This window comes from Gigantopelta aegis, chromosome 4, assembly GCF_016097555.1.
Source record: "Gigantopelta aegis isolate Gae_Host chromosome 4, Gae_host_genome, whole genome shotgun sequence".
Taxonomy (NCBI): domain Eukaryota; kingdom Metazoa; phylum Mollusca; class Gastropoda; order Neomphalida; family Peltospiridae; genus Gigantopelta; species Gigantopelta aegis.
In genome coordinates this window covers 46618402-46634669 of record NC_054702.1, presented here as the reverse complement: position 1 = coordinate 46634669, position 16268 = coordinate 46618402, and the positions used below count along the sequence as shown (strand labels likewise).

The following is a 16268-nucleotide window of genomic DNA, read 5'->3' as shown; positions in this document are numbered from 1 at the left end:
TTAGTATGTTTTCATCAGTCACAATGTAAAATACATCTTTTGACAGTCCATTGCCCAAGACTGGCTGATTGACAATCTTGTATTTTCAGTGGATGAATTTTCTGATTCTGGTGAAAGTATGATGTCAACCAGTACTCTTCAGATGAAAAGACATGTAAGTAATTTATATTTACTAAATTAAATGATCTTGTCATCTATGATAAAAATCAATCACTGGGAGTTATTGAGACATAAAATGCATTCAAGTTGGTGGACTCTGAGTTTGTGGAATAATTACATGTATCAACCTTGAAGAATATTTTTATATTCCATTGCATTTGATTTAGTTATTCCCTTAGCTTATAATTTTGCTTTTATTATTATTATTTCTTAGTTCAAGTATCCTAAAAACACAGAATAAAATATTATGCTTCACCATTCGAAACCTTTTTGATGTTAATAATTACATTTTAAAAAGAAATTACACAGTTGTGGGTTCACCAAATACTTTTGTAATATAATGCCTGTCTAGCTTAAAGTTATAATGTCAGTCCCTCAGAGTTGAGTGAACCAGTTGAAGCCAAGAGATTAGGGTTTCTAAGGGATAGTGGACTTGAAATAACGAAATTACTGAGTCTATCGATGCAGGTAGAGTATCATTTTCTTTTTGAATGATGATTTAATGGTCTACCTGTAATACCACACATCACTAGTGACTGCATATTACTGTGTTTATAGGACGACACCGATCACTGTACCTGTAATACCACACATCACTAGTGACTGCATATTACTGTTTATAGGACGACACCGATCACTGTACCTGTAATACCACACATCACTAGTGACTGCATATTACTGTGTTTATAGGACGACACTGATCACTATACCTGTAATACCACACCCCACTAGTGACTACATATCATTGTGTTTGTAGTACGACACCTGATCGGTCTACCTGTAATACCACACATCACTAGTGACTACATATTACTGTTTGTAGGACGACACAAATTGATCTACCTGTAATACCACATATCACTAGTGACTACATATTACTGTGTTTGTAGGATGACACCGATCAGTCTACCTGTAATACCACACATCACTAGTGAGTACATATTACTGTTTGTAGGACGACACAAATTGATCTACCTGTAATACCACATATCACTAGTGACTACATATTACTGTGTTTGTAGGATGACACTGGTCAGTCTACCTGTAATACCACACATCACTAGTGACTATATTACTGTGTTTGTAGGACGACACTGATTGGTATACCTGTAATACCACACATCGCTAGTGACTATATTACTGTGTGTAGGATGACACCGACCGATCTACCTTTAATACCACACATCACTAGTGACTACATATTACTGTGTTTGTAGGGAGACACCGATCGATCTACCTTTAATACCACACATCACTAGTGACTACATATTACTGTGTTTATAGGGTGAAATCAATCGGTCTACCTTTAATACCACACATCACTAGTGTCTACATATCACTGTGTTTGTAGGATGACACCAATTGGTCTACCTGTAATACCACACATCACTAGTGACTATATTACTGTGTGTAGTATGACACCGATCGGTCTACCTTTAATACCACACATCACTAGTGACTACATATTACTGTTTTTGTAGGACGACACCGATTGGTATACCTGTAATACCACACATCGCTAGTGACTACATATTACTGTGTAGGATGACACCGATCACGCCTGTAATACCACACATCACTAGTGACTACATATTACTGTGTTTGTAGGATGACACCGATCGGTCTACATGTAATACCAGACATCACTAGTGACTACATATTACTGTGTTTGTAGGATGATACCTATCGGTCTACCTGTAATACCAGACATCACTAGTGACTACATATCACTGTGTTTGTAGGATGACACCGATCGGTCTACCTGTAATACCACACATCACTAGTGACTACATATCACTGTGTTTGTAAGATGACACCGATCGGTATACCTGTAATACCACACATAACTAGTGACTACATATTACTGTGTTTGTAGGATGACACCGATTGGTCTACCTTTAAAGCGACATACCCTAGTTTTTAAAAAGACATGTTTGTCTAAGAAGTAATGGTTAATGAGACAAGCTCTAGTTATTTTTGACAGTATTTCCCTGTTTAAAGATCACAGACATTAGCTCCTCTCTGTTATAATCATATCCAAATATGTGTTGCAGGTTTGTAGATTAACTAAACTTAGTGTCCATTTTTATGGGCTGAAACTAGGGTGTGCGCCTTTAATCCCATCACTAGTGACTACATATTACTGTGTTTATAGGGTGAAACCGACGAGCATCTGGCTCGCCGTCTGCACCGCGCGGCTCAGAAGCAACAAAAGCTGGCAGAGCAGAAACGCCTTCGATCGGCCCAGGAGATTCAGCGACAGCTCGAGGAAGTTGATGTCAAACAGCGAGAACTGGAAAACCGCGGAATTGTGGTCGAGAAAGCTTTACGGGGAGAGGGATCAGGTTAGAGAGCATAAGAATTGTGACACGTCATTCAGTTCATTTGATTTGTAAGGAATGAAAATGAATGATTAAGAATGGAATACAGTGAGTTCTTTAGATTGAGGCTGTTTTCCTACTCAAGCAGTAGTCCAAAACATATTTATGCGATGCTTAATGTTTCATGACATACTTCATTATCTAATGACCAAAAATCATTATAAAATCGTTGCTTTGATATGGTTTAGACAGTTTCTGCTGTAAGTTTCATATCTTGTGTCTTTCATCATCATACAGTGGCACGGATGGTAGTTTGTCATTAATCATTGCAGACAGTTAACAGTTTGATCATTTTCCGAAGGGACGTTAGCCTAGTAGACTCATTATTAGCTGATAACATAGTTAAATGCATATCTCAAGCTCTGTATAACTAAGGGTTGAAAACATTAATTATTACCCATATGGGCAGAGAGAAGTGGGGAAGGAAAAGTGATCTTTCCCTAGGGAAAGAAAAAACCCCATTTCTTCCCCAAGATACGTTTTGACGTCATGAACAGTGCTTCACTATAGATGGTTGTGTGTAAGAATAGTTTCCATGGTGAAAGTAATGTTCACAACTAACTTAGGTCATCAGCAATACATACGTCACAGCTCTGACGCAATGCTGCATCTTGTTTTCCACTTTCAAACTTATTTTCAACAACAGTATAGTTCGAAAATCTTCCATAAATTGATAAATATTGAAAATGGGTAATACATAGAATACCCAACTCACTACTGGACTGTAGCGTTTATCTTGCAGTTGTGAATTGATCTTGTCAAAAGCTCAGGAAGGATATCAATTTACCTTGTGCAACATAATCTGTATTATCTCGTAGCTCGTTGAGTATTCTTGAAATGCTTATCAAGTCATTACTGAAAAAAAAATAACAGAAGAGAAAAAGAAGTAATTTGTGTTTTGTTTTGATATGTAGATGCAATTAAAGAAGAGACACGTCTTATGCAGGAATGGTTTAATTTGGTGCATGAGAAAAACGCTCTAGTGAGATACGAGTCTGAACTCATGGTGCGGTAAGTCGTCGTTATTTACAGATTTTAAAACATCAATCATATTGTTCTGCATTTTGAATCCTCTTTATTTGTTAATGTGTTTAGTAGTCTAAAAGATATATGGTGTTAGTATTAAATATTTAAAACAAACTGGAGTCATAATGTCATAATACAGGCAGGTTTTATTATGTTTATTAAAATTGCATTGAGTAGATATCTCCTATTTGATAATTTCATCTTTTATCAGATTACTGAAAAAAGAAAACCAGACTGAGGAAAGATCCAGTTTTAAAACTAGTTTAGAATTTGGAAAATTACAGTTAAAAAAATTGTGGAATTCAGGGCTTCTTGAATTTTTATAAAATCCACTAGCCATGGGATCAGTGATTTAAAAAATGTACAAGCCATGATTAAAAATTCACTAGCCCTACTTTACTTTAAGTTAATACAATTTTACTAAATAATAGTAATAATCAAATATGTCACCTAAAGAGAGAGATACAGCTTAAAAACACTGACATTGGGGGGTTGGGGTTGGATGGGCAGGATATTCATATTTACAAAATAGACTTAACTAAAACATTTGACCAAAAAAATTCACTAGCCATCGGGCATAGCAATGTTAGGTATTTACTAGCCCAACATTAAATATTACTAACCATGGGAGTGGGGCTACCATAATCTAGAAGCCCTGGGAATTAGTATTGACACTAATTTTAAATTAACAAGACAGTTAAACTCAGGACATTTTCTATGAAGTCCAGTATTGGTACCTTGGTTTAGACATTTTATTACTCGCCAAAATAGCATTCCATTGAAATATCAATAAAAAAAGGGCATCCCAATGAAAAAAGAAAAAGAAAAGAAAAAAAAGGCAACACTTAAATATTTTTAGGTCCCCTGGTTGATCACTGGATCCTGCTCTGAAATAAACATAATACAACTGATTTGTAAATGTCTTTTTTTCTTCTTTTCTTTTAAATGTCAGAAAAAATATTTACAGTTATCTCATGTTCTGTTGTTTTGACATATCCTTTCAGTTATGAGAATGGTCTATTATATTTGTTTTGTTTTGCTTTCCTAGAGCTCGTGAGCTTGAGTTGGAAGATCGACAGGCTCGACTGCAGCATGAATTGCGAGAGTCGATGCAGAATGAGGGTGAGTGTATGTCAGTCAAACCAGCAATGGATTAGCAGGATAACAGTACAGCCACTACCTGAATCGGTGAATTCAATAGAGGCCCAACTCAACAGTACCACATTCTACAGGGAAACTTTAAAAAATCTGTTTCATCAAGTCTAATCGTAATCTGTGTATAATAACCACATTTACAAAATGGATTTGGGCCATTGTTACACATACTCACATTTGTGGAATGGTACCCTTATTCAGATTCACTGATTCAGCTGTCATTCTTGGCTGTTGGGTTTGCCTTGTTCTCAACTACACTGTTACCATTCATGTTCACTACACACTTTTGAAACCAAGCATGAAATTGCATGCACAAATTTGTACAAGAAAACTGGCCATAGGTTTTTAAGCAAAATAAAGAGGCTTACCATCACTAGTTCCTGTGTTGAGAAATAACAGTCAATTTGTTAGTTGGGGGTGGCAGAATTAGCTCTGGCACTTGCCAAATTTGATAAAGAAATTGGCAAATTTTATTAGTCCCGGACCGGTCCAACTGGAGGGGACTATTGGTTTCATCTCCGTCCTTCTTTCTGTTTGTCTGTCCCACATATTGTTTTTCAGATGTTTTTTTTTAGAATGCTTTAAGATATTGAGCTTAAATTTCGTGTATAGCTGTATCCTGTACTGTTACAGATCAAGTTTGACTTTCAATGGTGATTTACCAATTTTTTATGGAGGAGTTGTGGCCCTTGAACTTAGGATCTATGAAAAAAAAATTTCAGACATTTATTTTCAGAATGCCTTGAGATATTGAGCTGATATTTTGTGTATAGCTTTATCATATACTGTTACAGATCAAGTTTGACTTTCATAGCAATTTACACATTTTTGACAGAGTTATGGCCATTGAACTTAGGAGATACGAAAAAATGTTGGGGCTGGTAGGGGACATGTATTGCTTTAGCAGAACGCTTGTTTTAATTTGGCATTATTTCATGTAATAATGGGATATTTTGCTACAAAATAACTGGGTTTTAGCAATTTTTAAAGTTTATTAGATAATTTGGTTAATTTTTCTACTCGCTAGCCCTGGGGTGGGGTTGGTTTTGTTTTGAATGAACAGCAATTCTTACTCTCTTGTATTGCTATCTTATAGCCGGTAGTAAGACTGAAGAACAGATGACCAACGAGAAAAGGATTCTTGATGAACTTCTCGAAGTTGTGGAGCAGAGAGACAGTCTGGTTGCCATGTTGGATGAAGATCGCTTAAGGTATCCACCAGTCGGGTGTTGGTTACACTCAGTCTGTCGAGTGCTCGCTTGGGTGGATCCATTCAACTGATAGGGTTTTTTTTATCGTCCAAGCAGTGCACCACAACAGGTCAAAAGCCATGGTATATGCTTTTCTGTCTGTGAGAAAGTGCATATAAAAGATCCTTTGCAGCATTAGAAAAATGTAGCGGGTTTTCTCTGATGATGTGTCAGAATTACCAAATGTTTGACATCCAATAGCCGATGATTAATCAATGTGCTCTAATAGTGTCGTTAAACAAAACAAAGAAACTTAAAATTTATGGAGTTCAATTTGAAATATAAAATTATAGTTCTTTTGTAATTTTCTATATTAGAGAGATAATAATAGTTTGTCATTATTTGTTGATTTATTTCAATGTTTTATTGGTTGGTCTTTTGATTATCAGAGAGAATGTTACTAAATTCAATTCCAAAAACACCATTTATAGTGTTTTAAAAAATAAATAGCTTTTGTTGATTTAAAAACCCCAAAACCCCCCAAAACCCTGTTGTTATTTGAATAATTTATTTTACAGAGAGCAAGAGGAAGACAAAGATTTGCAAGACATGATGTTGAAGAAGGGATTTGAACTTTCCCCGATGAGTTATACCAAAGGACTTGGCAAGTTTGACACACCCCCTGCTACTGAGGGAACCCAAGATCAGATGACATGACGGTAGTTAGACAAATGCAACTTCCCTCCCCCTGTGCTAGACGATACACAAGATAATGTGACAGAACTCTGAAACATTCCTAGAAGATACATGAGATGATATTACATAACTTAGTTTGACACATCCCCCATACTAAAAGCCAAGTAAAATAATGTGACAGTAGTTTTGACATATCCACTGTACTATAAGATATCTGAGATAACATGGTGATAGTACAAGAGTGGACATGACACTACTTTGATACATACCCTGTACTACAAGATATCTGAGATGACATGATAGGTACTGTAGTTTGATACATCCCCTTTACTAGAAGATAAACAAGAAGATAAGACTTGGTGGTAAATTGACACATCCCCTGCACTAGAATATAAACAAGATGACACTTTGACACATCAGGGTGGTTCAACAAATCCACTAGCCCTTTGTCCCAGATAATTAATATTTAGTAGGGGCTGGTGGAAAATGTCAACTGTATTGCTGTAATACATAGGGCACTAGCCAAAGCTTCTGTGAGGGCTATAGTGACTTTCTCAAACATTTGTCAAACACTGCACATCCCCTGAACTTGAAGATATGTGATGTTACATGATGGTAGTTTGATACGTCCCCTGTACTTTAAGATTTGGAGATGAAATAACAATATTCCGACACATCACCTGCGGTATAAAATATACCATATGGTATGACTGAAATGATACATCCTGTAATGATATTTTGACACATCCCCTACAGATAAAAATATTGGAGATGGGATGAACTGAGAAGAAACAATGTGAAACACTTGATGTCTCCCATGGAGACCGATGGATTTTATACCAGTTTCCCAGTGACTAAAATTAACATTTTAATACTGGAAATAGGTGCAGATATGATTCTTATAAATGTGGCAAGCAGTTTCCAGAAATAATACCAGATTTTTGTCTCTCCAGCCTACAGTCAGAAGATGAAATGAAAAATAGTTGTTAGCAAGGAAATATATAACTTATAAAGAGAGATTTTTAGTCAATGCTAAACTGAGTTTTAATACCTATTTGTATGGTTTTTATACAAAATGAAAAAAAGATTTTTTTTTATATTTGCTGTTAAACAGTATAATTCAAGGGAAGATGGCCAAACTGCTAATCTGACAGTGTTAAGACAATCATATTTTGATGTGGCATTCTCAAGTTTAGATGTAGGAAAATGTTCTGTCATGTGGGAAAGAAAATTGGAACATTCTTGATATACATCTTAAGACTGTGGACCAGATGTATGACTAATTTTGGAACAACTATATTATTATTTTCCTCATTCCATTTGAGATCAGATTTACCAGTAAAATTCCCTTTAGATCATTGAATTCTCCACAATTTCATGTTGATTACATCACAAATATAGTAAACATTAAATGTGATATTGCGACCACTGTGTGATTGGACATTTTAAATCATGTCTAGTAGACTTGAAGAGGCACAGAGTTGGTGGGGTGGAAAAAGGAGGACCTTCAATTAGCATGGCTTCACCTTGCCAGGAGTCACTTGTCTGAAATGGTGCTAGGTGAACAGTCGCATAAAATTTCAAATAACATTTATTAAACATTGTATAGCAAGGTGATCAAGTTGCTGCTCTCCTAGAACTTTCTAAGTGAATGTGGAGGGCAGTGGGCGTCGCTCGTCTTTCCTGGTGAAGATTGTGAAGTGTTTTTTGATCATATCTTTATATTTACATCTGCTTAAGACGATGTTTTGGAGAGAAAATTGTTTGATCATTTGTCATTACATCAACTATTATCTGTATCGATCAGGTATGCTTCTTATGGACACATCCTCCAGCATTGGCTGTAGTGTGTGTTCAAAGCTAATCGTGTATTCAATAAGCAGCTCATAGAAGCTGGACAGGATGAGAAATAGACTTTTTAACAATGTACCTCCATATGCTGCAAAAATGTTTTAATTCTATTATGTTATGCATGTATTTTACTTATTAAACTGGTACTCATGGCTAAACCTTTGGTACTTGTGATATGAAAATGCATTGTATATTCTGTTGTCAATAATAATTTCAAAGATTACGGGTAATCTTTGATGTGTAGATTCACAGTTTTATGTGACATACGAAGGCTGTAATCTAAGTGCATTTGCATTTGACTTGTTATGCGAGGTAAATAGCTAATTTAAATACACATTCGTTACTGTAACTTATTCCATATTCAAGATATGAACATATTTATGTTTCTTGAATATTGTTATGTTTTTCTTGTTATATTTCTTGCAGTGAAATATTATTGGTGGCCACACTGTTCATAAAATTTACTTAGCAGTGAATTGTAGAACTATTTGTGCTTTGCTATCCTAACGCATGTGAGCCCACTATAACAAGCTTATCTACGGCCTGTCAATGTTTGTGGTATTAATACAGAATCTACGTGCAATGTATCTCAATAGCAGAGTATCTCTACAATGTTGGGTAATCTGTATTTCTGCATTTTTTTAAAACTTTGTTTTGTGTCCCATGTTTAAAAGTTAAAAACCTGTTTTAGATGTGGTTTATGTTTCTACTTGGACCTACCAAATCAGTATGCATAGAAGTGAATGTATTCTGGCACAATGAAAATGTTTTCATTTAGATGTCAGATCAGACTAAACATCCCATACTGTAAAATCAACAACCGTATTATTATATTTAATTTTTTTAAATGTATTTAATTAGTATTTATTATTTTAATTTTTTGTTTTCTTCTGAAAAATGTTTAAAAGTAATTATTGATAAAAACATATAGAACTAAATTGATCTTCAGGTACAATAAAAGAATTATTGTTTTTAACATAATTCTGTACATAATATATATTGGCCCATATTATTACCCTTATGGTTCAGTCTGCCAAGTATGGTAATACCAGACCTTTTTCATATCTTTACTTAATATAAGATAAAACTGAATTTTTATCCTAGTGTATGCGATGTAACCCATTTTACCTTGGAGAGATTATTATTCCATTGATAGTGGATCAATAATTGACCGATTCAAAGAAGTCTATACTAGCATTCTAGTTAGATTAGATTATCATTTCCTAATTTCTCAGTTTCTCTTCTGTCTTATTTTTTCCCACTAGATCTGAATGTTTCTCTTACCTGAATGTTTTAAAATTAAACAAAATATTATTGGAATAAATATTTCAGTTTTAACATTTATTGAATCTTTGACCGTAAACTATGTTCTATAATTATTAGAAGAAATGATTTCAGGTCATAGGTTTTAGCATCGCCTGTCATGGGTGCATGTGTCATCTTTTGCCAGCTCCTCCTTCCAGGACCGAAAAGCATCGCTTGTTTGACCATTTTATGGGAATTTAAATGAGGTGAATACATTCTATGAGATCCACTTTGTTTTAAGAAGCTTAAAATGCAATAGTTGATACGCTGAATTCTAACAAACAGTTGACCGTAGATTACAGAAACGGGATGACCGCTCCATTCTGTTATTTGTTTTAATATATTATAATAATTAAATTTCTGTTACATTCATTGCAACGTAACGTCATCCGATTGGTCCAGACGTAGCAACAGGAGTTTGTTCATTTTTCGATGAACGTAAAAATTACGTCGTCAGGGAACGTCATATGTGATGACGTCATTTTATATGGGCAAGTTGTCTTAATGAGCGTTATTGTTTATGGATAAAATATAATTCAAAATAAAGTATGATGTTTTAGTGTTATTATTAGCATGTATCATTCAAATTTAATTATAAGTATTGTCTGTTATTTCTTTTATGTTCATCTGGGTATGAACAAAAAAAATCATCCGCAAACTTATGTGAGAATGGCTTCGCCGATTCACACAGTTTGCGGATGATTTTTTTTGTTCATACCCAGATGAACTAAAAGAAACAACAGACAATCCTTAAATAAACTTAGTTTCATTCTGACACAGTATAGACAGGATCTGTTGTTTATTTATTTACTGAGTTTTAGTCTTTGTACAGTAAAGGTTACTTTTTTTTTTATATGGTGTAAAGTAGACTACTAGTATTTTGCATAATGTATATAGAAATGTATCGTAAAATTTTTTTTTTTTTAATTTTGACATTTCATCATTTTTTATTTTTTATTCTCCAGAAATCCAATTTCGTTTTTGGAAACCCTATTCTTTCATCTCAACATTTTTAAGGAAGTATATGCAACTGTACAGTAATATATTTTGTATTTTGCAGATAGTGGTGTGAATATGTATATATGCGTAAATGCATGTCCATAAAACCAGCTACGTGAAGAACTATAATAAGAAACAATTATTTACAAAGGTATCTGACACATTAATAAATAAACTTATTACAAAATTATTCTTGTGCAGAATTGTAATGTCGTCGGATCTATGTGATTTCGTGTAATTTTTGCTTCTTTATCTCATTTCAACTGTTCTTTTTTGTGTTATTTATTCCCACATATAAAATTGTTTTTACAAAATAGATTGTATTTGATCTGAAATGCTGAATAATTAGCTTTATTTAAATGTGATATAGAATTTTTAGCTTTTTTGTGTTATTTCAGCTTTTTTACTTTTAAATGACTATCACATCCCTTTGTGTAGAAATATTGCACAGAAATTGTGAGAATAACGTGGCCAGGCCTGTTTAATAGGGGTCAGCTCTATGTTCCCTTAGGGTTCCTCAGCTGTATGTTCCCTCAGGGTTAGGGTTCCTCATCTCTATGTTCCCTCAGGGTTAGGGTCCCTCAGCTCTATGTTCATCAGGGTTAGGGTTAGGGTTCCTCATCTCTATGTTCCCTCAGGGTTAGGGTTCCTCATCTCTATGTTCCCTCAGGGTTAGGGTTCCTCAGCTCTATGTTCCCACAGGGTTAGGGTTTCTCATCTCTATGTTGCCACAGGGTTAGGGTTCCTCATCTCTATGTTGCCACAGGGTTAGGGTTTCTCATCTCTATGTTGCCACAGGGTTAGGGTTCCTCATCTCTATGTTGCCACAGGGTTAGGGTTCCTCATCTCTGTTCCCGCAGGGTTAGAGTTCTTTAGCTCTGTGTTACCCCAGGGTTAGGGTTCCTCATCTCTATGTTGCCACAGGGTTAGGGTTTCTCATCTCTATGTTGCCACAGGGTTAGGGTTTCTCATCTCTATGTTGCCACAGGGTTAGGGTTTCTCATCTCTATGTTGCCACAGGGTTAGGGTTCCTCATCTCTATGTTGCCACAGGGTTAGGGTTCCTCATCTCTATGTTGCCACAGGGTTAGGGTTCCTCATCTCTATGTTGCCACAGGGTTAGGGTTTCTCATCTCTATGTTGCCACAGGGTTAGGGTTCCTCATCTCTATGTTGCCACAGGGTTAGGGTTTCTCATCTCTATGTTGCCACAGGGTTAGGGTTTCTCATCTCTATGTTGCCACAGGGTTAGGGTTCCTCATCTCTATGTTGCCACAGGGTTAGGGTTTCTCATCTCTATGTTGCCACAGGGTTAGGGTTCCTCATCTCTGTTCCCGCAGGGTTAGAGTTCTTTAGCTCTGTGTTACCCCAGGGTTAGGGTTCCTCATCTCTATGTTCCCCCAGGGTTAGGGTTCTTTAGCTCTGTGTTCCCTTTGGATTAGGATTCCTCAGCTCTATGATCCCCCTGGGTTAGGGTTAGAGTTCCTCAGCTCTGTGTTCCCTCAGAGAAAGGGTTAGAGTTCCTCAGCTCTGTGTTCCCTCAGAGAAAGGGTTAGGGTTCCTCAGCTCTGTATTCCCTCAGAGAAAGGGTTAGGGTTCCTCAGCTCTGTGTTCCCTCAGAGAAAGGGTTAGGGTTCCTCAGCTCTGTGTTCCCTCAGAGAAAGGGTTAGGGTTCCTCAGCTCTGTGTATTTGTTGTGAAAATGTTCTTTATCCAACCAGAAAAATACATGTAGTTGTCATGTGCCAGTGGTTAATTATATTTTGGTATTTTAAACTTGAATTATGGCTACTTACCCAGGGCTAGCTCAGGGTGAACACAAAGTTTCGCCAAATTATTTATTAAACTTGAAAAATGGCAGAAAACAGTTATTTTATAATAAAATGTCATAAAATTATTCGCCAACTCAAAATAAAATTTGCCAGTTTTCAGAATTTGCAATTGTCAAATTTGGCGACTGCCAGAGCTAGCCCTATTACTTATAAATCTGAAAAAATATAACTTTGTTAATTGATTATCATTACAAAGCTTCTGCCATATTCTGATTGAATGACAGCATTAAAAAGTTATTACTATTCTTCAATAAACCTTAAAATGGGATGTCTTTCCATAAAACGGGTCATGGAAAGGTCATTAGAAACTGAATTATGTGTATTTTGTTTTAACTAAGTAAGTTGTGTTGTTTGTAATTATTATAGGAATTGTTTGTAATTTTAAAATGAATGTAACATGTATAACAGTCACAAATTTAGTATAAAATCACTGCTATGCTATGTGATTTTAAACAATTTGTGTCCATTATACATTGTTAAATTCACCAAGAATGGCCAACAGTTCTTATATATATAACAGTAACTGTTTGAAATGTCGTAGTGCATGTTAGCTGAAGAATAATGGACAGTGAATACTTCGTCTATTGTGTGCCACTTTGCCTTTAATAGCTCATAAGCCATGTGTGATCCTGCCTGTAGGATTGACTGGCTCATAAGCCATGTGTGATCCTGCCTGTAGGATTGACTGGCTCATAAGCCATGTGTGATCCTGCCTGTAGGATTGACTGCTTAAAGGGACAGACCCTAGTTTTTAAACACTACAGCATATTTTTCACTACTAGAGCCGTTTATGATAACTGAAATCAAACATTACTTGTATTTTATTCTTTACATTATTCATTTCCATAGAACCGAAAGTGTTTCTGGGTATCCTAGTACCAAAAATTGCATTTTTCGTATTTTTAAAAATGCATGTTTGTCTGAGAAGTAGCAGTTTATTGATTTTTTTTTCTATTTTTAAGGATATTTCGTTTTAACGTCAGAATCTTCTTTCACTCTATTGTAACTTTATCCAAATGAGTTACAGGTTTGTAAATGAACTAAACTTGGTGTCAGTTTTTTTTACGGGTTAAAACTAGGGTCTGCATCTTTAATAACGTAATAGGCAACTTAAGCAGTTTGCCATCGTTTACAAATATCATTCTTGCCTTTTTCATTGTTATTTATCAAGCATTCCTATATATGTAAAATATTTTGCTTATGTTCATGGTTAGAGATCCATGGAAATGTTATTTAAAGGGTCTGGCCTGGTGCTTATAAAACTTTTAGAGTCTAGACTCGAGACTAATAAAGAGTGAGACATGAACGTCATGGTAATGCCATAGAAATTGTATGTGTGTGATGTCATTTAAGATCGAGTCGGGACTCAAGTTTTTTTAAGGATGGGCCCTGAAGCATTAATCATTGCTACTACGTACTTAATTGACAGTAATTAGCAAAGAATGTGTTTGTGGTTGTGTACTGTTGTATGTATCTGTATGTATGCAATGTCATTGAGGCAACCTTATTCAAGACTATATGTGCTTGTTGTGCTAGTCATTATGCAAATTTGGAAGGGTCATATACTATCATACATTCAGTCATGCAAATCGGCATGGCTATTAATAAAAATTTAAAAATGTAATATTCATTTACCAGTGTTTGTTTTATTTTTAAAATAATCCCATGCAAGCAGAAGTTTCACTAGTGGACAGTTGAAATATGAAACAAGTGACTGATTTCTTATTGAAAGGATTGAAAGTGGTCAGACTAAGCCTGCAGTAAAGGCTGATGGAATATGGCAGGTGTGTGACATGGATGGTTACAGGTGACAAATACCTCTTGTAGTTTGGTTGTGGAGATGGACAAGAAAAGTTTTAAAAGTTTGTTTTGTTCGATACCACTGAAGCACACTGATTAATTAATCATCGCCTATTGGATGTCAAACATTTGGTAATTCAGACATTTTTCCATTAGTAGCAAAGTATCTTTTTTATATAAACCACCCCATAGACAGGATAGCACATACCACAGCCTTCGATATACTAGTCGTGGTTCACTGGCTGGAACGAGAAATGGCCCAATGGGGATCGATCTTGGACCAACTGCACATCAAGTGAGCACTTTACCACTGGGCTATGCCACGCCCCAACAGGAAAAGAATCCAAAAGATAGAAGCTGGCAGATTGGGAGAAACATATAACTAGAATTCTAATGTGAGAGGAAATGAAGCAGTTTGATTTAAAAAATTTTTTATTCAAATGTTAAAATTGCATTTACCCTAGTTTCAACGTGTAAAAATGGACCCCAAGTTTGGTTAATCTACAAACCTGTAACATTGGGATGAAATTACAATACAGTGAAACAAGATTCTGTGACAATGATAGTGAAATATCCTCTAAAAACAGACTGCAATAGAGCTTGTCTGCATAACCATTACTTCTCAGAGGTATTCTAAAGAAAATGTAAGTAATGTATGATTTTAATTATAAAACATTGTTCTAAATAGTGAAAAACGTGCCAAAAATTGGTGTCTGCGACTTTAAAATGCTACGGTTTGGCTAAACAAATATTCCTTTCCTTCTGGCAGCACTTTATCACAAACAGGACTACACGCAGCTCTTGATGCACCAGTTGTAGAATAATTGCTGAAGACTTCCTTTCCAAAACCTGACGTTTACCAATTTTCAGATTTTGGAATTGACTGTGAAGATATTCTGATGTTGATACAACTCAACAGTCCAGAAAAATTTCCGTCGAAATGACCTATGCCTATTGAACAGGATGTTGCAGAGAAACCATGTTTTTCTCAAAATGACGTAAATAGTTATATGTTTTGGAAATTAATTCTTCAGATATAAAAGTAAATAACCCAATGGATCGTGCAAACAACTGAATCCCAGTGATTTACATTCAACTCATTTTTGGTCAACTATATTTTGATAGTGGATGTTGCCCTCTGGTCTTCTCTTTCTGTCCCTCATGACCACATATGATGGGAGTCTAAATTAGTTTTGATCAGCTTGATATTTGTGTGGAAGATTACCATATAGATACTACATGTTAGTGTCCTTTGGAATATTGTAGGAGCCTTTTTAAATGTTGCATCCATCCCTAAATACTGGACATGCCCTTTTTAACTAAAAGAAATGTTTTATTTAACAACGCACTCAACACATTTTATTTACGGTTATATAGCGTCAGACATATGGTTAAGGACCAAACAGATTCTAAGAGGAAACCCGCTGTCGCCACTACATGGGCTACTCTTCCGATTAGCAGCAAGGGATCTTTTATTTGCACTTCCCACAGGCAGGATAGCACAAACCATGGCCTTTGTTGAACCAGTTATGGATCACTGGTCGGTGCAAGTGGTTTACACCTACCCATTGAGCCTTGCGGAGCACTCACTCAGGGTTTGGAGTCGGTATCTGGATTAAAAATCCCATGCCTCGACTGGGATCCGAACCCAGTAGCTACCAGCCTGTAGACCGATGGCCTGCCACGACGCCGGTTCTTTTTAACTAATGCAACCCCTTCCCTAGAAAAATCCCATATACAGCCTAATGTTACACCACCCTTCCATTAAAAATTCCTAGATCCACATCTGATGAAAAAAACTGAAAATCTCAAATACAATTATACACAGCAAAGCGGCATAAAGCTTACACATTTGTTTCCTGTCATCTCAGTTGTGT

At 35.8% G+C, this 16268-nt stretch overlaps 1 protein-coding gene across 3 annotated transcripts in view; it reads left to right on the top strand.

The window, feature by feature from the left end:
• LOC121370621 (F-actin-monooxygenase MICAL3-like) overlaps window positions 1–10199 on the top strand; it is a 98100-nt gene extending 87901 nt beyond the window's left edge. For all 3 annotated transcript variants that reach the window (XM_041495979.1, XM_041495978.1, XM_041495977.1), the window contains 6 exons: window positions 90–154; window positions 2315–2504; window positions 3455–3551; window positions 4615–4688; window positions 5818–5932; window positions 6490–10199. In XM_041495979.1, coding sequence (XP_041351913.1) covers window positions 90–154; window positions 2315–2504; window positions 3455–3551; window positions 4615–4688; window positions 5818–5932; window positions 6490–6628 — 680 coding nt within the window. In that variant the 3' untranslated portion in view covers window positions 6629–10199. The remainder of the gene's footprint in view (window positions 1–89; window positions 155–2314; window positions 2505–3454; window positions 3552–4614; window positions 4689–5817; window positions 5933–6489) is intronic.
• Window positions 10200–16268: the final 6069 nt, after the last annotated feature.